The sequence below is a fragment of the Rhincodon typus genome, chromosome 3 (assembly GCF_021869965.1).
Source record: "Rhincodon typus isolate 14 chromosome 3, sRhiTyp1.1, whole genome shotgun sequence".
NCBI classification, from domain to species: Eukaryota; Metazoa; Chordata; class Chondrichthyes; order Orectolobiformes; family Rhincodontidae; genus Rhincodon; species Rhincodon typus.
The window spans coordinates 37,257,425-37,281,736 of record NC_063334.1 but is presented as its reverse complement, the minus strand read 5'-3'; the positions used below and the strand labels follow the sequence as shown (position 1 = coordinate 37,281,736).

The following is a 24,312-nucleotide window of genomic DNA, read 5'->3' as shown; positions in this document are numbered from 1 at the left end:
CATGTTCTTAAAAGAACTGGCTACAGAAGTAGTAGTTGCATTTGTAATTTTCTGAAACTCCCTTGATCTGGAAAAGTTGTATATTAGAAAATTGCAAATGTAACAACCCTTGTCAAGAGGAGGGAGACAGGTAATAGGAAACAACAGGTCCGTTAAGCTCATATCTGTCATTAGAAAAATGTTTGAATCCATTATTAAGGAAGGAATAGCACAACATTTAGGGAATCATTACATACATAATCAAGCAGAGTCAAGATGGTTTTGTGAGAGGGAAATTGTGTTTGACTCCTTTATTAGAGTTCTTTGAGGAGGTCGCAAGAAAGGAGGAGGATGTGCAATCATTAGATGTGATATACTACAGTTTCTGAAGTTATTCATGAAGGTGTCAAATAAAATGTTATGCCACAAGACAACAACTCATGGTGTTAGGGAGTAACATGTAGATTGTGGATTGGTTCGCGAATTGGAGTCAGAGTCAGGATATGGGCTAGATTCAGATTGGCAAACCGTAATTAGTGGAATGCCACAGGGATCCGTAATGGGACCCCGATGATGTACAATCTGTATTAATGACTTTGATGAAGGACCAAGTGGTGAAAGGCCTGCTAAATGTGCTGATGATGTAAAGAAATACAGGAAAGCAAATTATAGGGAGCACTTAAAATGTCTGCAAAGGGAAATAGATAGGTCTGATATGTGGGCAAAAATTTGGCAGGTGGAATATAAGGTGAAAAAATGAAAGCTTGTCCACGTTGGCAGGAAGAACACAAGAAGAACATTATTTAAATAGAGAGAAACTGCACAATCTGTTAGAAGAAGCTGGGTACATGAACCAAAAGGAAAAACTAGCTTACAGGTACTGAAAGCAATTAGGAAGGCAAATGGAATGTTGACACTTGTTGCAAGGAAATTGGAATATAAAAGTTAGGAATATGAGTTAGTTCCTATAGCAATACAGTTTAAAATATTAGTGTTTCCCATTTGAGACAGATGAATAGGAGTTTCTTTTCTTTGTTAGACTTTAGAATTCTCTTGCCCGGTGAGCAATGGAAGATTGGTCATTGAATATATTCGAGGCTGAGTTAAACAAATGTTTGATCTACAAGGGAGTCAAATATTAAGGGGATTAGGTAGGAAAGGGCACAATCAGCTCTGCTGTACTCTCGTTGAATGGTCCAGATGGCTCATAGGGGGCATATATCCAAATTGTACTATGAATCGTTGTAAGGTAATGTAACTTTTTTTCTTTATTTCTGGGTTTTGTATCTAAGATTTGTACATAGGTAACATACCTAAGACGGCACCGAGAGGGGTAACATTGTAAACTTTTCACTGTACTCCTGTGCTTGAGTACATGTAACAATAAACCTAATTCTAAACGGTCTATTCCTTCTCCTATTTCTTATGAACTTGTGGACTAAATTTGCAAACCTACAGGAACAGCATGGGAGGGCTGATAACCATAATGGAGAATTCATGGTCTGAAATTGTTGAATTCAATGCTGGGTCCTGAAGGTTGTAAAATATTTAAATGGAGAAAGGGAGGGAGGACTGTTCCTCCAGTTTGTTTTGGGTTTCAATGGAATCCTGCATCAGACCTAGAACAGAAATGTTAACGTGAAAGCAAGATAGTATTTTGCAATAGCAAGTGACAAGGCTATCAGGATCATTTTTGCATATGAAATGCGCAGTTGGCTTTTGGAAGGGGTGACTGCATTATGAGCAGCGAATGCAGTAGACTAGATTAATTGGTTCACTTAAAAGGTGTGTAACAGTCTCTGGAAATTTGACAGAGGAGAGAAGGGTAAGGTCTGTTTGGTGGTGGCATCCTTTTGGAGGCGATGGAAATAACAGAGGATCACGCTTTAATAGTGGAGGCCAGTAGGGCGGAAAGTGAGGACGAGAGTAACCCTATCATTGTGCTGGGAAGGGGAGGGAGGAGTTGAGGGCACAAGTCAGGAAATGGATCAGATATGACTAAGACTTCCATCCCATCTTACCAAACACCATTCCTGGAACAACTTTCCACTCAGCCAATATCCCAGAATTCACCAGCATCCCTTGTAGCCACACCATCATTCAAAGCCTATTATGCAGCTCAGAAGCACCACCAGTCTGAAGCTGTCCTGACGTTTGCCCCAGGCATGGCAGATGGAGGAAAATCAGCACTCTGCTTTGAAGGCAAGGAGCTGCTGGACTGGGTGGTGCTAATACGGAACTTACTCCTTCCCCAGGATCGGTAGATGAAGTCATGACACCCAACCATACCAAGGTCGCCGCCCAGATTAAAATAATTTTAGCCATCTAAAGGAATATTCAACACTTTAGGGAAGAAGTCAATGGCTTTCTTCACTCTGCCAAGGTAAGTGACACCATTTTCAATCATATACCTCCTATTCACTCGGTCTCTGCTCCTGTACCAAGCTCCCACAAATAGTTGTGCTCTATCACTTTCACTATTGCCTGTACCATCTTTCCTCACTCTCATCCACCTCAACTCTGACACCATGAACCCTGCTGGCCCTCTGTGCTGCCTTACTCAATCACTCAGGACACATTCCCCACCTGCACCAAGGGTAGCAGCTGTACCACCCACTTTCATTTCCCTTAATGCCTGCCACAGACTTACTCCAGGGCGAAAACAGCCTACAAAAGGGCAGAAAGAGTCAAGGTGGGTGGAGTGCTGCCTGTCATTCAGCTCCTCAAAGCAAAGTTGAAAAAGGGAAGGCAATGTGATGCAATGCAGGGATGCTGTGAGCTTTCAAGTGGGTGCAAAATGAGAGTGTGCAATGATAGCAAGCTAACAACTCAGACATATCCTGTTCCAGTCCTTGAGCCAAGTGTGTGTCCCTGAGCATAGTGTCCTTGCAGTAGCATCACAATGATAGTGGCTAGTACAGTCCGAGGTGCAGTTTTGAAGTATGTAAGTGTCCTGAAAGTACACTGGAGAAGAGGAATTAGGGTTCTTACAATCATAGAATCCATACTGTAGATGCAGGCCAATTGGCCTATTAAGTCCACACCGACCCACTCCCCCACCTTATCCCTGTAACCTTGCATTTCCCACAGCTAATCCACATTGCTTGCACATCCCTGGACATTATGGGCAATTTAGCATGGCCAACCACCTAACCTGCACATCTTTTGGACTGTCGGAGGAAACTCACCCAGACATTGGGAGAATGTGCATGAGATGCCAAGGTTCCTGGATATCAGATGCATGTGGCAGTGCCTATGCAGCTTTACCTGGTGCCTGCTTTCTAACATGAAGGTCATTAGGGATAATTGGTGAGCTGAATTCTGACAGGTACATGCTCTGGATTCCGTGCTTATTTTTCTTGACATCAAGCTTGTTTGGCAGGTTTGCTGGGAGTCTGATTATTAATGGTGTTAACAAGGTGTTTAACAAGCAATAATGATCTCAATTGGCCACCCACCACCACTTAGCAAGAATCTTGCCACATTGCTTATGAAAGGCATAAAAGATGCAGAGATATGATTTCAACAATTAGATTGGCCACTCTGCACTTGTTGCCTGATTCTGCAACATGGCTCAGATCCCTATAAGATTCTGCCTGTTATTTTAGACCTTGACTGTTCCATTCTTCTGTTACGAAGCAGAGTGAGGAGTCAGGAACGCCTTCCTCTGTCAAATTCGTGTATCAGGATTATTAGCTAAGAGTGCCGTAGTACCTTTATTAGATGGTGCTTACTCAGATCTTAGAGATTTCTGTCAGAGCCAATGATTTTCTCTTTCTTTAGAGCTGATGGCTGTTCTCTTAACAAGTGGCAGTTTGCTCTCTCACCGATTTTCAAATGCCCTCTTCTTTTATACCCTTGATGACCTATTAATTTCTTCCAATAGGATTGGTCCCAGGTTGGCAAAACCGTCAGATTTAAATTTAATTGGGCTTTGGTATCTAGAGCCTGGTTTAAATTAATTGGCTAAATTCAAAAACCTGTTGTCTTGGTAAAAATGCTGTTTTGCCTGCTAACAGTGTAGCCTTTGGATACAATGTTTCAATTTCAAGAACTCTGTGCATCAGCTGTTGCCTGCAGACATCTTTTTTAATCACCACACCTAAAAAAACACGTTTTAAAGGGACCACACACTCTTCCCACTATCATTTTATAAATTCTAACATCCTGCCTGCCAATCCACAAGTACTATACCAACTTCACAACACTTTTGTTTATTACAATCAAACCAATCACATAGCAAGGATAGGTAAAACAATAATATGGCTCTTTATTTATAAATAAGACTAGATACAAATAATGGAGGCTACGTAGACAGATTTGACCTGTAGGACTGCTGGTTCAATTGGTCTATGAACTCATGAGATTATACATCACATTCTGTTTCGTGGTAGTTAGTCATGGGCAGCCATTTAAGATACATCCCCTTAAAGGTATACCACACCACAGTATTCCCCTTTTCCCCCTAAATTGAAAGGTTTATCTTGAGAGACACAAAAATTATTCACATTACAAAAAATGATGTTTTGGATATACTCTTTCCAAATACATCGATCAGTAGCCGTTTTTAGCACTAAGTCTGGAGAAAATATTGGTATTCACAATCTCGGGGTTCAGCTTTGCAAATGTGGGAAATTGTATTTGCGTAGCTGTAAAGGACATGTTCAGATATCTGGTATCCAAACAGATGTGCAGAACCATCTCTTCTGATAACTCATGTGATGGAGCTACGCCAATTGGACTCTATAGTCTTTCTCCAACCTATCAAGTTCAACATCCAATGTTCCAGAATATCAAAGCTACACTGCCATGGCCGATCAATAGATGCAGCAGCATTCACAAGTACATGCAATACTGCAACATGTTGGGAATCCCAATCCTATTAAAACTATACAGATACAAGAAAGCTATGTCACCTATGTTCTGTTGCTTTATCCTTAAGTGATTGATATTTAATCCTTGATCTGAAAGTTTATGAAGTCGCTGGAATAGACAGCATTCCACCTCTGAGAATCAACAACTATCAGCTTGATGATCATAAAATAGAAAAACCTCTAAGTAGATGGAAGCACTTCTAGCTAACATAATCCCAACAATATATCACACAGCAATTCTTTAGTGGGTGTCTAAATATGCACTTCATATGCATTCTACAAAGCTAATATAATTGCATTCAATCAGGATTGATATTCCAATTATGCATTGCAGGCATTAAGGCACTGAAATATATCTTTGCAACTTCATCTCAAAATATTGCGGATGCTGGAAATCTGAAATAAACAGAGAAACTCATCAAGTCTGGCAGCATCGATGGAGAGAGTAATAGAGTTAATGTTTCCAGTCTAAATAAAAACCGAACTAGTTCTGAAGAAGGGTCACCGGACCTGAAACGTTAACTCTTTTTTTCCTTCACAGGTGCTGCCAGATCTGCTGAGCTTTTCCAGCAACTTCTGTTTTTGTTGATTATGTTTCCAGTCTATTTGACTCATCTTCAGAATTGTCTTCATCCCAATTTGGTTTAGGAGTTAAAGACTTCATTGTTTGTCATGCAATAGTCTAATGGAGCAAAACATAGCTCAATTTTTAAAATCCCCTTTCAACCCATTTATTTACTTTGTTTTGAATTAAAAGACGAAACTGTTAAATTACACAGTAGAAGGTTCAGTAATCAAAATATATTTAATTTCAGAAAATTTGAACAAGAAAAATTGCAAGTTGTAAAAATAATGAAAATTTGATTTTATTTTCTCGACAATTGCACACAGATTAAAGGGCAAATTTTAAAAAATGCATGGACAATAGTTTACAAGCACTGCCACATTTAGAAGCGGTTAAAATTATTTGAATTTGCAATATAATAATGAGTTAGCAGCAGAATATACAAGTCTTATATCAAGTCACAAAACATATATGCATTTACTGTTGTTTATCACAGTTTATGCATTTTTATAGTACAAGGCACAATTGCGGTCACATTTCTGTAAAACGAAAAAGAAATGAATGCACTTTTAAATTACAGCTGACCAGTAAAATCATCCATAATATTTACACAACTATATACAATACCTTATTCTCTTGAAATGAATAGAAAATATTATTTTACCTTTATTTAAAAGACGAAAAGACAGCAATGAATTTTCATGCATTAAATTGTAGTATCACATCCTAAATGAAACAAACTATAAGTTAATGAGGATATTGAGTAAATGAACAACAGCAGAAAGCTCACCAACAATCAGCATTATTTGGCAAGCGATATTTATTTTATTGTCAGTGCACGAGCTAGATTGAAGTGTATCATCCAGACAACACTGAGTTATGGTCTTAACTCCAATAGTTCCAGAGGCATGAGGAATGGTGTCTTGTTGGTTGTTTATTTCCAAACTAAATTCGGGAATCAACATTCATAGTTTTTGCAGGGAAGACCTGATCAGGGGAAATCAGCAAGTAATCATTAGAAAGCACCAAGTTAGGTGAAAAACATTGCAGAAGTATAAAAAAGCTAAGGATAAGAAATTCTAATTTTGAGATAGGAACATGGGAACAGTATGAGACTATTCAGTCCCTCACCCTGATCTACTGTTCAGTTAGATCATGGCTGATTGATATCTCAACCAAATTTGGCTGCCTTGCTTCCAAATCCCGTTTCCCTTACCTAATAAAAAAAATTGACCTCGGTCTTCAAAGATCCAACTAAAGGAGCATTAATTGGCTTATGGGGAGAGGAGTCCAGATTTCTATTGCAACGCCATGAATAAAAAAAAAGTTTGATTTTCCTCCTAAATGGCCTAGTTCTAATTTTAAGATTATATCCTCCTGATCTCACTTCCTGCAACAGAGAAAATAGTTTTTCTGTACTTACACTACGAAATCCTTTCAGCACCTTAAACACTTCATTCAGTTCACCCCACAATATTCTATGATCTAAGGATTGCAAGCTAATACAACCTGATCTTGTCACTTAAGCCCCTTGAGACTCTGTAATGCAATACAATTTCAACATAAGAAGCATACCTGTGTATCGAATGGTATTTGGCACTCACCAGCAAGGAGAAAGTAAAGTTTACAGGGGAGTTATTGATAATTTGTTGATAACACAAACAGATTAGAATCTTAGCAATGGAAAACAGGTTAGAAATAAGAATGAAATCACCTTTCAGATAATGAGATTTTGCAAGAACAACTCCACTACATATGAGAATACTTGCTGCTTGTGTGAAATTGGCTTACAGAGAGAGATGGAATTGCAAGAATAAACAAGAACAAGGCATGTAAAAGGAAGCAGATACTCTTGAAGGCATTCATTGCAAATGAGGCCCACTGTAAACCAAGGAAATAGTGATGTCAAGAACATTAATCAATTAAAAAAAATGTATAACGATGAAAGCAAAATAAGGACTCATTCATCAATGAATAGCTAATCATCTAAAATTTACAGTCTGGAAGGAGGCCATTGGGCCTTTTGCATGACAAGATTTAATGCATTTGCAAGATAAGAAACTTAGAACTGAATGCATCAAGATTTTTAATGCCCTTGAAAAGCATGGAGGAGATCAAGGTGTATTTTGATTCAGCCACTGCCCTAGTGGAGAACCAGTTATTGTGTGCCCATGAACTGAACTGAAGTGCATAACAAGTGAAGCATCTCTTTCATGTGAAGTGTGCACACAAGCCTGAGAACCCCTCAGTTGAGTCAAAAGATGACCAAGAACCATAATACATTTACAAGTGATTTAAGAAACTAGGTTCTGTCAATAGCTTTGGTCTGAGGCTAAATAATGCTAATGCTTTACCTCTTCAATAGTACATCATGTCAATCTTTTCTCTAAATGGCAGTGCATTGCTCTAGAACACTTTGGAGAAACCCGTGGTAGAATTCCATGGGCATTAATGTAACTACCTGGAATGGAACGACTGTGTTAGGAATATCTTTTATTGTTCATAGGATGTGGGCATCACTGGCTAGGTCACCATTTATTGTCCATCCCTAGTTTCCCAGAGGGCAGTTAAGAGCCACCGACATTGCTCTGGGTCTAGAATTACATGTAGGACAGACCAGGCAAGTATGGCAGATTTCCTTCCCTAAAGGCCATTGGTGAACCAGATGGGATTTTATAGCAAAGGTTTCATTTTAATTCCAGTGGTTTATGGAATTAATTTTCTACCATTTGCCATGATAGGATTCAGACCTAGGTCACCAGAACGATAGTTGGGTTTCTGCATTACTAGTCCAAGTACAATCTCACAACGTTATCACTGCACTTGTTTGAGAAATTAGATTTGAATTTGACAAAGTTTCATTTGAAGAACATAGGACTGTAATTCCAAGGTTATAAGGTAAACTGTTCTTAGATTCAGTTAGTTGTCCAAAATGTTAAACATTGTTATTAATTGGCACCTCCTATGTAGTTATGATCGGTGCTAGACAATACTTTCTTTTAAGGATCAGCTAGAAAAACATCAATCTTAATCAATGGATATACATCTCCTAGTAGTACTCCAAGGATTCTAGATCACTATGGATTTCTGCCATGTACATTTTGTATTCTAATGCTTGTCTGGTGATGATGGATGTTCTGTTGCCTAAATTATTACCAAGTATAAATAAAGTTATCACTCTCAGTAGATGATGGAATTTGAATTCATTAAAAATTAATCTGAAATTAATTGTGTAATGATAACCGCATATCCATGTTAATTGTGGGAAAAACCCATCTGGTTCACTAATGTCTTTAAGAGAAGGAAACTGCCATCCTCACCTGGTCTGGCCTTCATGTGACTCCAGACTCTCAGTAATGTGGTTGACTCTTAGCTGCCCTTGAGCAATTAGGAATAGGCAATAAATGTTGGCCTAGACAGCGATGACCTCATCCCAAGAATGAATAAAAAAAAGTACTTGCAAATATCTGAAGAAACAATGCCATTCAAAGTACAAGATTTTCTTTTAGTAAAAGCATACTTGTAGTTAGAATATGACAACGCTTCAGTAAGCAAACATCTTATAATAATTCACAACCTGTTAACATTTATGTTGAAAATTAAAAGATATACCTTTACTTATAGAATCCCTCTAGTATGGAAGTAGGCCATTCAGCCCATCAAGCCCCTGGCTCCATGAGACAGCAGTGTTAGCCACTGAGCCACTGTGCCCCTACCCCCATGTCACTTTCATTTTTCCACTCTAACATGATTATTGTACATTATAAACCTGGCAGCAAATCCTACATCACGCTTAAAATTCTGGTCTGTGGATAATCTAAAATGAAGCTTGAATCGCTCCTGATTGAAATCACACCATCATATACCATCTGAAGACACTGCATCAGATCATTTTCAAGTTTCATTGCAAATGGTGTTTGCCAATTTATACTGACTAATATTTTGTGATCATAATAATAATCTCAAACAAACAAACAAACATACTCCCCACCCTTCCTATTAATCTACCAGAAATCCTTCAGCTCATATCAAACCAGTATTTCCAACAGAAAGGACTACCTTACTCTTGAATCCTTCTTGGTTGCATTAAACGATGTATGCTGACGTAAGTACATTTCCGCTGCTAGGTTGCGAGATGAATAGCAACCGGTTATGATGAAAGCACAACACACATTTTGGAGTGACAGAAATTTGATGCACTGAATTATGTAGATGTAGCCTACATCAGGCAATGGTCTTCCCACGGCCAACTAAAAGAGACTAAACTACAAAAATCTGTTTGGGTGACTCACCAATCATCTAGACTTGAAACTTTGAAACCCCTCTCTGAAGCTCTCCAGCTCACTTTCATCCTTTAAGATGCGGCATGAAACCCACCTCTTTGATCAGTTTTTTGATTGCATGTCCAAAATATGGAGACAAATTTTTGTTTGCAGATATACTTGTGAAGCATTTTGGAACTGTGTATGTTAATAAAGGTGTTGTATAAATTCAGACTGTTATATATCAATGTGCAATACTAAAGCTTCCATTATATAAAGTAATGCATGAAGATCTGACTTCAGTTCCAAAGTAGGTGTGAAACATTCCAAATATGGAATGCATTGCAGGTATGAAATGGCCAGCTGGCTCCTTACTAACTATAAAGCAACATGACAGTTCAACACAGAACAGCACTTTAAATACAATCATTCTGAACAGGCAGTGGAGGTTTAACTATAGACTAATGGCAATTACCATCTCTAACTGTCCTTAAGTTAACAAACATTGATCCTACCAGTGACATTGACATTCATCCATGAATTAATTTTTAAAAAAATAAATAATGTGACACAATGGCTTTAGTGGGCGCACCAATTATGAAAGTGTATGTCTGCGCTTTACTTTTCCCCTATTTTAACCCTGACAGTCTCATTCTCACATTTTTTTTCTTTATTCAGGTAACAGTAAAGAACTTTTCAATCTAAAGTTGTCAAAAGTTTGTAGACAAATTTAAGTACACAGTCCATTGTTGATTAGTTTGCTATTTGTTTTTAGTAATTCATGGAAAAATAAATTCAAAAAAGTGTGCACTAAAGGAAGATGCAAGGAGGAAGGTGATTTCTGAGGATGCATATGTCAGAAGTGAAGTGAATAGATTTAGCCTAGCCCTACAGAAAGTATCTTCTGGCTTTGTCTTGTCTGCTTCATGAATTACTTGCAATTCCCGAGGAGTTACAACACTCACTGTTGGTTTATTCAGTGGTTTGGTATCAGTGCAATGCAGAAGTTGCACTTAAGCCAATATGCTTTATAGCATGAACAACGTCTAATCTGCTACACTGCATTCATTGCCTCAAAATGTTCCTCAGCTATGGATTCCAATGAGAATACTTCCAGACTTCTCACTGTGCAGTGAATATTGCAAGAAAACTTGATGAGCATAACATGAATCAATGTGAAATCCTAGCTAAAACACTTAATAATAGCTCCAGCAATGGTACATATTGTTTAACGGAACATGGTTCTGAGTAATTTTGCTGGGAACAGAGGTGTACTGGTAAAGGTAGTACCATGATTACTGCCTATGGATCATAAGCCTCCACCCTAGAAGTGGCCTTTCCAAAACTCATACTCAAAAGCTGGAATACCACACAGAACGGGAAGCAGAAGTAAAACAGCTCTATGAAATACATAGTGCTGACATTAGAATGCTACACTCTATACTTGTGTTTGACTATTCTCCTCCCAATCAATACCAGACCAATTCTGCTACAACACTTTACATGCTTCACATGTGGTGGATGAAGTGCTGCAATCTGTGCATTGTAACCAAAATAGAGGAATGAACACAGAAACACACACAGCTTACATTTATGATCATCAGCTGGATAACTCTAACTGTTAATAAATGGAACTACTTAATGTGGGTTTTCAGCTAGTACTGTGCCTGTGTGGTGTAGCTCATTCACAGAAAATACCGTGTTCCCAAGTGCACAATTTCAGCTGCTGTTATGCAAACACTGCATCACTGATAACTTGTGTTTCATTCATTGGATGTGGGTGTCTCTGGCCAGGCCAGAACTTTATTGCCCATCCTGAATTGCCCAGAGAGCTGTCAAGGGCCAATCACATTGCCATGGATTTGGAGTCACGTGTAGGCAAGACCAGATAAGGACCACAGTTTCCTTCCCTATAGGACAGTAATGAACCGGCTGGGTTTTTAACAACAAATCCATGGTCATCATTAGACTCTTAATTCCAGATTTCTATTGCATTCATATTCCACCATCTGCCATGGTATAATTCAAACCCATGTCCCCAGAACATTACTTGGATATCTCGATCAGTAATCGAGTGAGGATATCATTAGGACACTGCTTTCCCTGCTTAGAGTTCTGAGTATAAACTGGTATTGTACAGATGGAAGTAAACTTAAGAGTCTGTAAAAAATTAAAATAATAAAGAAGGAGAATAAGATGTTGGTCACTTTATATTTACGTTTTGGTCGTGCTGCTTGCGTAGCTAATGAATGATTTTCTATTGTGGAGTAAGGACTATGTTTGCATGACTTCTGAAAAAAGAAGAATCCTTGGGATGGGCACAAGGTGACAAGACTGTATTTGTTATTCCCCCCTGTGTCTCTACAAGGTGGTGGAGGTGGCAGAACTCAAAAGATCCTTTGGCATGAGCTCCTACTGTATTAATGTATGTAAGTTAACTAATTTGTGGATGAAACAACTAATCCTGTATCGATCATTTTGTTTCTTTGTTTTAAAAAAAAGCATAAAACATCCCTGAGCTTTTCTTCTTATAATTAACCTAAGCAAACGGTGTTCAACATATTTCTCCTTCACCATTAATCCAAATGTTAAAAACAATAACAAATGGATAACATAAGGCAGATTAAGTGTCACTACAAACTATGCATTGTTGAGTATTCTGGATCATGTACCAAACAATTATTCCCTCATGTAGTTTCTTCAAGATATTATGAAGCTACAATTTCCAAATTTGTGCACCACAAGCAAATCCTTGAGGAATTTATGACCAGTCCAACATCTACAATATTGTGCAGGAACACATACTTCCTACATCACCATTTAATGCATCACAATACTCACACCACAGCATAGCTGATTCATGAAAATTTTCAATTTCAGATATTGATCTTTTCCTTTTGTAGTTAATATAGCCAAATTAACATATATTACAAATATCATATCATATCATATCATATCATGGAACTCATCTACATTCTTGTCAACGCTGTTTGAAATCTAGTCTATGACAAGTGTAAATAAGATCCTATGTAACACAGTGAAATTGTTCTCCAATCTTTGCCGGAATTACTATTAGCACAGTTTTAGGTTACAACGGGCAAATTCAAAATCAGAGCCTTTTTCTTTAACCAGTTCATGTGCAAGCAGCACAAATAACACAATGTTTAACATTCACCACTGAAGGCCCTCTGATGATTATGACAATGATAAACTCCAAGCATCGCTGTACAGGAAGTTTCATCACCACATAGTTAACTCCTACTGTTATAAACAGCTGTAACATTAAACCCACGTTACCAGACCTGAAGTGGGCAAATTATATCGCAGTTACAACACCAATAATTTACCAGCCTGTCCTGGTGAACTGCAACGTCATTACGAAAGGACTGACATTCCCCAGAGTGAGAAAGAAGTCCTAAGTGATCCTTGCTTGAATGAAGATGATGAGACAGTAATCAGTCCCTTGAGTTGGCATGGTGCCCAAGAGTGGGTAGTGCCAGAATCAGACTGGAAAAGCAGCAATTGTGCTGGGACTTCAGAGCATCCCGGTTGAAGTTTCTGCAAACTCATCCTCCCATAGGATCCTTCATGGAGTCCACTTTCTGAGCAAGCTCTTTAAAAGTTGGGCGCTGAGTTGATACAGTGTTCCAGCATTCCATCATTGTTGAATACATCTGACATTGGAAGGAGAAGTATGATCAGGATTAAAAAAATAGGTTTGAAAACATTGTTGGTCATTGCCACAACGTTGCTCATAAACAAGTGCTTTTCCTTAAACATACAAGGTTTGTTACAAACAACTTTTCTGCTTAAGCAGGTGCTATAAAACGGATTATTCCCACCACCTCCACCCACTTATTACACATTACTTAACTCCTTCAGTACACATCACTAACAGCATGCACTCAAAGCTAGGTTTACTCTGTCTCAGTTGTATTTTAAGGCCTGGCTTAGATGATGCCCCATTATTACCTCAAATCAGGAATACATTTTAACACATCCTACACCAGCCTCCAACTGAAACTGCCCATTTAGTAGCCAAGCCCTATGCAGTTAAGAACAACATTGTGGTATTTGCTCATACATATTGAAGAGATGAAGAGGAGTGAGGACATTCACATGGAGCAGAAACACCTCCATTGACTGCTGAACTGAATGACCCAATTCCATATATGATCTAAATACTACTTTATTTCTTAAATATAATCCGAGTTCATTGCTCATAATTCTGGCAGAAGACTTGCACATTTGATTAATTGGACTGACCCAGACATATACAAAGAAAATCCCTTTTCCAGCTGTAAATTCATGGAAGAATTGAGTTGACATAATCTGCATTCAGTTCCTGCATTGGTCAGACCCAGAGCACATGCTCCCCATATTTTGATAGCAATCTCATTCAGGTGCTTCTGCCAGCAGGCGAGACCCTTCCTCTGCATTCCACCTACCCCATCACCTCCATTAAATACTGCCGCAGGGGTGTAATGTGCTTGCTAATTTTTAAAACTGGTAAATAACTACTTCAAAGGTTACCCTAAATAACTGTAAATTATTTCTGTAACAAGATTTGGCCTAATCTTGCACATTACTTTTTCCAAATGAAAAGACAGCGATCTGCGCAAGGAAGATGCAAAGCGAAAGAGCACACGGCTTTATGAGCAATACCGTGTCAGAACACCCATCTGGATTTGGCAGTCGTCTACCCGCTTTAAGTAGCTCGATCAAATGGAAGACAATCATCTGTCCTTGCTTATCGCTGCCGATCATGCGCATGAATTCCTGAAAATGCAATTAAATAACATTAAATTGGATTCACTGAAAGAGAAATATTGGAAAACTGATTAACGTTAAAGTGAGCAATATTTGTAAAGTTTGGAAAAAGCAGCAAATAGACAAACATAATAGCGCTGATATTTCAGTGACTAGACAGTTGTTGGAATGGTGCACACTGGGGTTGCACGTCGGGATCCTGCGGGATCTGAGGCAGGGTTGACTCTGCTGGAATTGCCTGGGAAACTGAAGATTCCAAAGGGCAACTCCCCTCTCACCTGGGACACTCTGGGGGGGAAAAATACTCCTTAACATTGGAGAGTTCAGAGGGTTCTGCTTCTGTTAATAGTTACCCAGAAAATGTTAGACGATTAAAAACAGAGTTAGGTCTTAAGCTGACCTCCCCACTTACCATACACAACTCACAAGTAGACTTCCACAAATGCCAAACAACCACCTACACACCCTCTGACCAGATACACTGCAATTCTACATGATTCCCCGCCACCTCCCTGATCACATGCTAACCTACTAACCTGGTGACCTGAGACCTCTGAACACTGTCTTCCTGAAGCACCAACAACCCCCTTAATGTCAGCTTGGACTTTCCTCTGAACACTCCTCCAATCTATCCTGAAAGCATTCCATCTTATCTGACATGCTTCCTACTTGGCACCTTCTTTGCCTGGCACTCTACCCATCTCATGCAACCTATCCCCTTAACCAACAGCCACTCAAATCACGCTTATCTTTAGCAGTACCTTTCACAGTATTTGATTGTGCTGCTGTACATTTAAATCTCAAATATGGTGTACTGACAGCTGCAAAATGGGAGTGTGGTTTGAGCCCTGTCCCACCTGAACTATCCTGCAGTATGTGGGAGAGGGTACCTACGTTCAGCAGAGTTAAGCTCCGCATTTATGAACTGGCCAGGATTGGAATTCCTGGCTAGAAATTCAGAGTTTAATACTACCAGAGAAAAATTACAAACAGAATAGTCCAACTGTGATTGCTGCTCTTCTCAACATCCAGGTAAATATGTAATAATAGATTATCCAAACCGGCAATGTACGTGCCTAATGTTGTAATATTTGCAAACTGTGTACAGCATTTCATGCAACGGGTAGCATTAGTGATACAAAACAAAGTAGGAAGAGAAACTAGTTTAATCAGTTTCACAGAAGTTGAAGCCTCACCGACGGTGGACTTTTGGTCTTCTCGCTGTATGTGAAAAGCTCATACAGCACCACTCCAAAGCTCCAAACATCTGAAGCCACCGAAAATTTGTTTTCCATCAGAGACTCCAATGCATACCTGTTTCAGATATTCAGAGAAATATCACATTATCAACCATCGTAACCTGATTGGTCTGCTATACGCTATCGAAAAATCCCAGCCAGCAATTTTTCTATTTAAATTACGACTTTCTCTTCAATCCTCCAAGTGTTGTACACCATTTAAAGGCTGAGACAATCTTCTCCTAGGGTTCTGGTATTGGCAGGCCCAAGATATACAGTAATGCCATCATTTTCCTACTCGAATGGAAGCTCCTCACTGCCACATAAGAGATAAGGGCAGAGGCAGGCCATTCAACTCGGAGTCTTTCTGGCATTTGGTGCAGATCATGGCTGATCTTCTACCTTAACAGGACCTTACCACAGTACCTTCATATTATTAAATACCCAAAAATTTATCACCTGCTGACTTGAACCTATTCAAAAGCTGAGCATCTATAACATTCCAAGCAATAGAAATCTGTGGTGGCAGCAAGAGCAGGCAGCACGAGGTTTCCCTGAGAACAGGCCAATGCGGAGGAGATTGAGCATTTGTAGGGAGTGCGAGCCCAGCATGACTAAACACTTAAAGACTGTTGAACTTTTAATTATATTCTTTTAGTTTTCTACTTTATACTACGAAGGACTGTAATGTTTAACTTTTAACTTTGTTTCTTTACTTCTCTACTTTGCATGTAAGATTTTGTAGCTGGGTACCTTTGTACCTAAGATGATGCCAGGAATGGCAACATTGTACACTTTTTACTGCACTTATCTACTTGAGCACATGTGACAACAGAATCTAATTCTAAAATAAAATCAAGTGTTTGAATGAAGAACATTCTTTCCTCAATTCAGGCCTAAATGGGTGACTCCTTCAAAGTTTTGGCAAAGATCTGTAGCTCGAGTTGAGGGTGATGTTGTTGACTTTCTTGCCGAGCTGGCTTATTCTCATTCAGACGTTTTGTCATCATGCTAGGTGACATCATCAGTGGTGCCTCCGATGAAGCGATGTTGTTCTACTCCGCTTGGAATTTATACTGTCCAGTCCGTAATGGCGAGTAATGTCATTTCCAGTTTTGATCTGTATGGGTTTGTACATGAGGTCCAATTCTATGTTTTTGTTGATTGCATTCCGGGTGGAGAACCATGTCTCTAGGAATTCCCGCGCATGTCTATGTTTGGCTTGGGCTGCTATGGTTACCTTGTCCCAGTTAAACTGATGGCCTTCATTGTCTGAGTGTAACTGAGTCAGTATCTGGTTGTGCTGTTGTACATTTAAATCTCAAACATGGTGCACTGACAGCTGCAGACCTGCTTTTTAATGTCTACCAGTTACATTTACTGCTCTGTAGGTGACAGAGGTTTATTTGAATTTTTGAAAGGAAAGGCAATGTCACATTTTACATATAAGATATCACACTCATAAGATGTATGTTATTTTTATTTTGTTTACTCAGCATCACATACCTCACCCCAATAAGTCCACATCAACAAGTCAGTTGCCCACCTGATTCTCCAACCAACCAGGACTGGGTATGTTGATTATCCTTCAATTTTCCAACTCTCCCTATGGTGTAGCATCTAGGCTCCACTCATTAATGCTCAAGTATTTGCTGGTTGAGAGGGCTGCTCTTACTTCCTGTGATACCATTAATTATTTAATTTTTCTATGGTCAGAGTTGGGTTCTTACCTTAAGTTACACTTCTCCCCAGCAATCAACTGACACAACCAAACTGATTACTTTCAAACTACTCATTATTTGCAATGATTACACTGAAACAACAAAATTAAGTGTTACATCAACTCACCACTTTCAGGTTCATTTTTCATTCTGTGCACAAACATGTTGAGGGGCTAGGATTTGTGCTGTGAATCTTATAGCTCATTACATGCATTGCAAAGTGAGCAAAATTAACTTCTTCGAAATTAACTTTTAGTGCTATACAGAAGTACAGAATTTAGAAGTTAAAAAGAGCCCTGCCTTGAGAAAGTTCAAATTAACTGCTGAGCTTTTCCTTAATTTAAAATACTGGATAACTCAAATCAGTTAATCCAAAATAGCACCCTTTGATTTAATAGTGGACCATTTTGCTAAAGATGTCCTCCCGGAAAAAGCCTTTATCCATGCTGGATCAGAGGCATATGCCACAGATTGATTTGGGCTTACCAAAAGATTGGACTTTCTCCTGGCTCTTTCACCTTGTAATATTCCTTGTCTTGCGGCAAGACTTTGGTCAAGCCAAAATCACCAATTTTCACCCTGTTCTCATTTTCTACAAGAATGTTCCGTGTTGCCAGGTCTCGGTGTATATATCGCTTGGTTCCTAGATACTCCATTCCCTGCAAGGAAACAAAAAAAACCCATAGTGCTTGCTATCATTCACTCAGTGAAGATTTCTTGAAAATGGCACATCTGTGATTGGTGTGAATTTGCTAGAAATAGGGGCCATCTGCACGTAATTTGGACTGCAGAACTTCCGGAACATTTGGAATTGTGATTTACCAATCTTATGAAATGACAAGAATTTCAAACTCTCAGGAAATAAATTTCTTGTTGGGTAGGGAGCATTGGCTGCCCAATTCACAACCAGAATCAGGAAATATTCTTTTCTGCAGATAGGACAATAAAATTCAGGAAATACCCTCTCCAAAAAGTTGTAGGCATTTAATATACTGACCGTTCAGATGGATAGATTTTTTTCCCCCTGCTATGGATATGGACCAAAGGTGGGTAAATGTGGTTAGGCTGCAAAAGAGCCATAATCTGCTGTAATGACACAGCAGGTTCAAATGGCTGAATGCTGTTCCTAATGTTTCCAAAAATGCATTGCAACAGAGGATAAATTTCTTGATGATAATTCATCAGATCAGTACATTTCTTTCTTCACTGAATTCAGGGCATAGCTGGACAGGAAGGAAGCTGAACAGAAACCTTCAATTCACATCAAAAGTCAAGATGTGGAAAGGCTGCCCTCTTGTGGTATAACAAAATCATTGATGCCACCAAGTACAAATTGACCTTTCTTAGGTTACATATAATCTGTTCACTTGCCCTCTGATATTCTTTCAACAACAGTTTGGAAAAGTGAATAAAAACATTCACAGAGGGTTGTTCTGGCTGCAGTCAGAAAAGGTGGGTGCATTTTTAATCAGCTGGTGCAGTGATGTAATGATATGCCTCTAGAGCAGGTAGGACTTGAACCTAGGGACACTTTCACTGCACCACAAGAGCCTAGAGAGAAGGTTAGTGTGGGAAAGATTAGTGTAGGAAAGATTCAAAGTCATTACAGCTGCACTTCATTCGTCAGCCTAAGCGGAGCTGGTGATCACGGCTTCACTTTCAAACATGTTGTGGAGGGGCCAGTGTTGGACTGGGGTGGACAAAGTCAGAAGTCACACAACACCAGGTTATAGTCCAACAGGTTTATTTGAAATCACACAGCCTTTCAGAGTGCTGCCCCTTTGTCGGGGCTAAAAGCTTGAGAAATTTCAAATAATCCTGTTGGATTATAGGCTGGTGTCATGTGACTTCTGACTTTCAAATAAATAAAGTGATCATTTCATGCCATTCTCCATTCTGCCATTTCATGTTTTTCTACATCCATCTGTTCTGATGATGGCAACTTCCGTGAGGGGTTGGTGGGGGTGGGGAGGATTATCAGACGTGCCATCTTTCTCCTCAACTGAGATTCCCTGCTATCATGGTCGACAGGGCCCTTAGCCAAGTCCAACCCATCTCCCATACATCTGCTCTCACTCCTTCCCTTCCCTCCTGGTCCTCACTTACCACCCCACTAGCTTCCGCAACTAAAGGATCATAAGCCACCATTTCCATCATCTCCAGAAGGATGCCATGACCACACACACACACATTGCCCTCCCTTCCTTTGTCAGCATTTCACAGGGACTGTTCCCTCTGAGACACCCTGATGCACTCCTCCTCCACTCCCAGCTACTCCCTGCACCTCCAGCTCACCTTCCCATGCAATCACAGAAGGTAACAACTTTCCCTTTACATCCCCCCTCCACAGCATTCAAGGCCCCAGACATACCTTCCAGGTCACATAGCGATTTACCTGCATTTCATTTAATCTAGTCTTCTGTATTCCCTGTTTATAATGTGGTCTGCTTTATATCGGGGCAATGAAATGCAGACTGGGTGACTGCTTTGCAGAGCATCTACATTCCGTCCACAAAAATTACCTCAAATTTACCTGCCACTTCAATACCCTACCATTTTCACTGGCCAACATTTCTGTCACAATGAGCCTCAGCGCAAGCTTGAAGAATAGCACCTCATTTTCTGTTTGGGGACTCTGCGATCTCTAGGACTCAACATCGACTTCAATAACTTTAGAGCCTGGTTCTGCCCTTTCATGTTTTTTCACCCACCCCACATCCCAGTCATGTCATCACATGGGTTGCTTTCAGCACATTCGATCCATTCTCTCCTACTCTCAGCTCTCATTGTCATGCATTCAGCTTCTCTTCTGTCCTGGCCTACTATCAATAACCCCTTCATGTGCCTCCCCTTTCCCTCTGGGGTCTGTCTCCAGCTATCCACTCATCTCTCTATTTAACAATGAGAAACCCATCAATTAATTATAGTCCTAATTCTAGCTGATGACTGGACACTTCCCCTACATTATGAATCTGGGCAGTACATGGAACAGTCACTAGGGTGACCACCAACTCGTAGAAAGCATTGGATTACCTTGCAGATCTGAGAAGCATAGACAAGCAACTTCTTGTGATCAATCCTGTCTTTATTCTTCTGTAAATAGTCACGCAAGCTGCCGTGAGGTAGGTACTCCATTATTAATCGCAAGTTTCGTCGTCCTAATGAGGCAAAAACAATACTCTAAGCGGGAGGATCAGCAGTGAGAAGTTCAATATTGTTGTTCAGTTCATACACAATGTGTTTGAGTGGTCAATCTCAGGCTGTGAAATTTCAGGCTTAGAGAGGATATTATTAAGGGGTCATCAAATGAGGCCATATGGTTAGAACTTAGAAACAAGAAGGGGATGATCACACTGTTGGGACTGTATTATAGACCCCCAAATAGCTAGTGGTTACGAGGAGCAGATATCTGTAGGAATAATAGAGTAGTACTGGTTGGAGATTTTAATTTCCCTGCATTGACTGGGCCACCCAGAGTGTAACAGGCCTGGATGGGGTGGAATTTGTCAAATATGTCCAAGAAAGTTTCCTAAATCAATACGCAGAAGGCCCTACTTGGGAGGGTGAAAAACCGGACCTCCTCTTAGAAAACAAGGTTGGGCAAGTGACTGAAGTGTCAGAACAAGAGCAGTTTGGGTCCAGTGACCATAACTCTTTGTTTTAGTATAGTTATGGAGAAAGATAGGACAGGTCCACAGGTTAAGGTGCTAAACTGGAGCAAGGGCAATTTTGGGGCCATTAGACAGGATCTAGCAGCAGTCGATTGGGTGAATCTGTTTGAAGGAAAAGGAATGACTGGCAAATGGAAGGTGTTTAAAAGTGTGATATCAAGAGTCCAGGGTCAGTGTGTCCCTGTTAGGGTGAAGGGAAAAGTTGTCAGGTTTAGGGATCCCTGGCTGACGTGGGATATTGAGGCTCTGGTCGGGAAAAAGAAGGTGGTATACATTGGGTTTAAGCTGTCAGGCTTCAATGAATCCCTAGATGACTATAAAACGTGTAGGAGCACACTTAAGAGGGAATTCGGAAAAGCAAAAACAGGGAATGAGATTGATCTTGCAGATAAGGTTAAAGACAATCCCAAGAGGTTCTATGACTATATTAAGAGCAAACGGGTGGCTAGGGAGAGAATAGGTCACCTTAAAGATCAACATGGCTTCTATGTGTGGAGCCACAGGAGATGGGGGAAGATTTTTAATGAATATTTCTCCTCAGTGTTTACTGAGGGGAGAATCATGGATGCTAAGGAAAAAAGGGAAACAAGTGGGGACGTTTTGGACTGCATACATATTGCCAGAGAGGTGGTGTTTGCAGCCTTAAAGGACACTAAGGTGGATAAGTTCCCTGGGCCTGATCAAGTCTATCCTTGGACATTGTGGGAAGCTAGGGAAGAAATTGCAGAGGCTCTTGCAGAGATTTTTGCTTCATCTTTAGCCACTGGTGAATTTCCAGAAGACTGGAGGGTGGCTAATGTTGTTCCATTGTTTAAGAAAGGTAGCAAAGACAAGCCAGGGAACTACAGGTCAGTGAGCTTGACATCAGTGGTAGGCAAGTTATTGGAGAGCATAATGAGGGACAGGATAAAACCAACATTTGGATGGTCAAGGTCTGATTTGGGATCGTCAGCATGGATTTGTGCACGGGAAATCTTTTAGAGTTTTTCAAACAGGTAACCAAAGAGATGGATGAGGGTAGGGCAGTGGATGTTGTCTATATGGACTTTAGTAAGGCCTTTGACAAGGTCCTGCATGGCAGGCTGGTCATTAAGGTTAGGTCGCATGGCATCCGGGGAGACCTAGCTAATTGGATTCAAAATTGGCTCAAAGGTAGGAAGCAAAGGGTGATGGTTGAAGGTTGATTCTTGTACTGGGGGCCTGTGACTAGTGGTGTGCCACAGGTGTCAATGCTGGGACCGTTGTTATTTGTTATTTACATAAATGATCTGGATGTGAATGCACAAGGCATGATTAGTAAGTTTGTGGATGATACAAAATTAGGAGGTATCATTGATAGCGAGGAAGGTTATCAAAAATTACAGAGGGATCTTGAACATTTGGGGAAGTGGGCTAAGGATTGGCAAATACAACTCAATACGGATAAGTGTGAGGTGTTGCACTTGGAAAGTCAAACCAAGGTAGGACTTATATAGTAAATGGTAAGGCCCCTAGGAGTGTTGTGGAACAGAGAGACTTGGAGTGCAAGCATATAGTTCGTTGAGAACGACGTCACACGTAGACAGGGTGGTGAAGAAGGTATTTAGCATGCTGGCCTTCATCGGTCAAAGCAGTGAGTATAGGAGTTGGGATGTTACGTTACAGTTGCATAAGTCACTGGTGAGGATGCACTTGGAGTATGATGTATAGTTTTGGTCACCCTGTTATAGGAAAGACAGAGTTAAACTGTAAAGTGTGCGAAGATTTACGAGCATGTTGCCAGGAGTAATTGGCCTGAGTTATAAGGAGAGGTTGGCCAGGATAGGACTTCATTCCTTGGAATGTAGGAGAATGAGGGGTGACCTTATTGAGATGTATAAAATCATGAGGGGCATAGATAGGATGAATGCATATAGTCTTTTTCCCAGGGATGGGGAATTGAAAACTAGAAGGCTTAGGCTTAAGATGAGAGGGGGTAGAGTTAAGAAGGACCTGAGGGGCAACATCTTCACGCAGAGAGTAGTGTGTATTTGGAATGGGCTTATGAAGAAAGTGTTTGACGCATGTACAATAGCAATATTTAAAAAACGTTTGGATAGGTACATGGATGGGAACAGCTAAGAGGGATATGGACCAAATGTGGACAATTGGAATTAGCTGACTGGGCACCATGGTCAGCATGGACCAGTTTGGGCTGAATGGCCTGTTTCCATGCTGTATGACTCTATGACTCTAGATCCTGCATCTGACCTCCCCTGAAATTGTGCAGATTGCCACTGTCCCATTGCCCATTTGCCTTGCAGGCACAAATGAGAGTCCTAACACTGCTTTTAGAGGACCCTGACTAAAATGGGGCTAGCACGTTGTTTGAGATTTTGGGGCTGGCTGCTTAACCCATGGATGGTAAAGGGATAGCCACAGGCTTTTCAATTAAGGCAATTACTCCCTTTGCCTCCTTTAGAAAAGTGGGGGATCCATTCCACCTTCCTTGGATTTTTTCTGCTCCCCTCTCAGCAACTCAACCAGACTCACTTCGCAGTCACAGTCAGCCAGTCTTGACTAGTGAGTTGCATCAAAACATCCAAACTAGCAACGTCAGCTCAGACATTTAAAAGAAACAAATGCCAGGACCCCACCAGGCTTTGGGAACAGAAATATAATTCTTCCAGAAATTTGCTAAGAATTGCTGCTCAACTGAAACCTTCCATCCCCCTCAACATTCTTCATCTCCTGCAAATCAGCCTTTGCAAAGCTTCCCTATTGCTCAAGCATTGTGCAGTGGTATTTAATACTCGTCATTGTGGTGGGCTCCTCCTCTCCTCCGTCCTGGTTAGCAGCAGGCAGGAAGGAAGATGGGCAGCCTTTACTTACTGCCGTCAACTGTGGCCTTTAGGTACCAAGTAATGCCCAGTGGACAACCTCATCTCAGTTGCTGGTATCACCTGTTGGCAGGGGATGGCCCTCTATTATTATGGGCACTCTATAAACTAAAGAGGGAGCACCTACACCCATTGCATAGAGGCGAGGTGGGGTTTGCCACGCAGTTGGTGTTGTTCTGTGTGACTGTCCATTTTGGGCCACGTCCTTTTAATTTGATGGCAGCCTCTTAATTAGTGATATGTTGCCAGCTGAATCTGGTTTGGCTCTTAGTCTCATCCCTGAGCAACAGGCTTTCACCCCCGCTCACAGAACACAGCCTAAAAAAAGGTGGTGAAGGAACAAGGCAACAGGTTAGAAGGTTCACAACTTGACT

The 24,312-nt window shown here is 40.4% G+C and overlaps 1 protein-coding gene across 1 annotated transcript in view; it reads right to left on the bottom strand.

Annotated features, from left to right (window-relative positions):
* Nucleotides 1-5,697: 5,697 nt before the first annotated feature.
* LOC109934192 (tyrosine-protein kinase JAK2-like) overlaps nucleotides 5,698-24,312 on the bottom strand; it is a 95,652-nt gene continuing 77,037 nt past the window's right edge. Inside the window, exons 18-22 of the mRNA XM_020533023.2 lie at nucleotides 20,443-20,567; nucleotides 17,896-18,068; nucleotides 15,647-15,764; nucleotides 14,346-14,459; nucleotides 5,698-13,354 (exon numbers count right to left, since the gene is read on the bottom strand). Of these exons, the coding sequence (XP_020388612.1) occupies nucleotides 13,247-13,354; nucleotides 14,346-14,459; nucleotides 15,647-15,764; nucleotides 17,896-18,068; nucleotides 20,443-20,567 (638 nt within the window). The 3' untranslated portion in view covers nucleotides 5,698-13,246. The remainder of the gene's footprint in view (nucleotides 13,355-14,345; nucleotides 14,460-15,646; nucleotides 15,765-17,895; nucleotides 18,069-20,442; nucleotides 20,568-24,312) is intronic.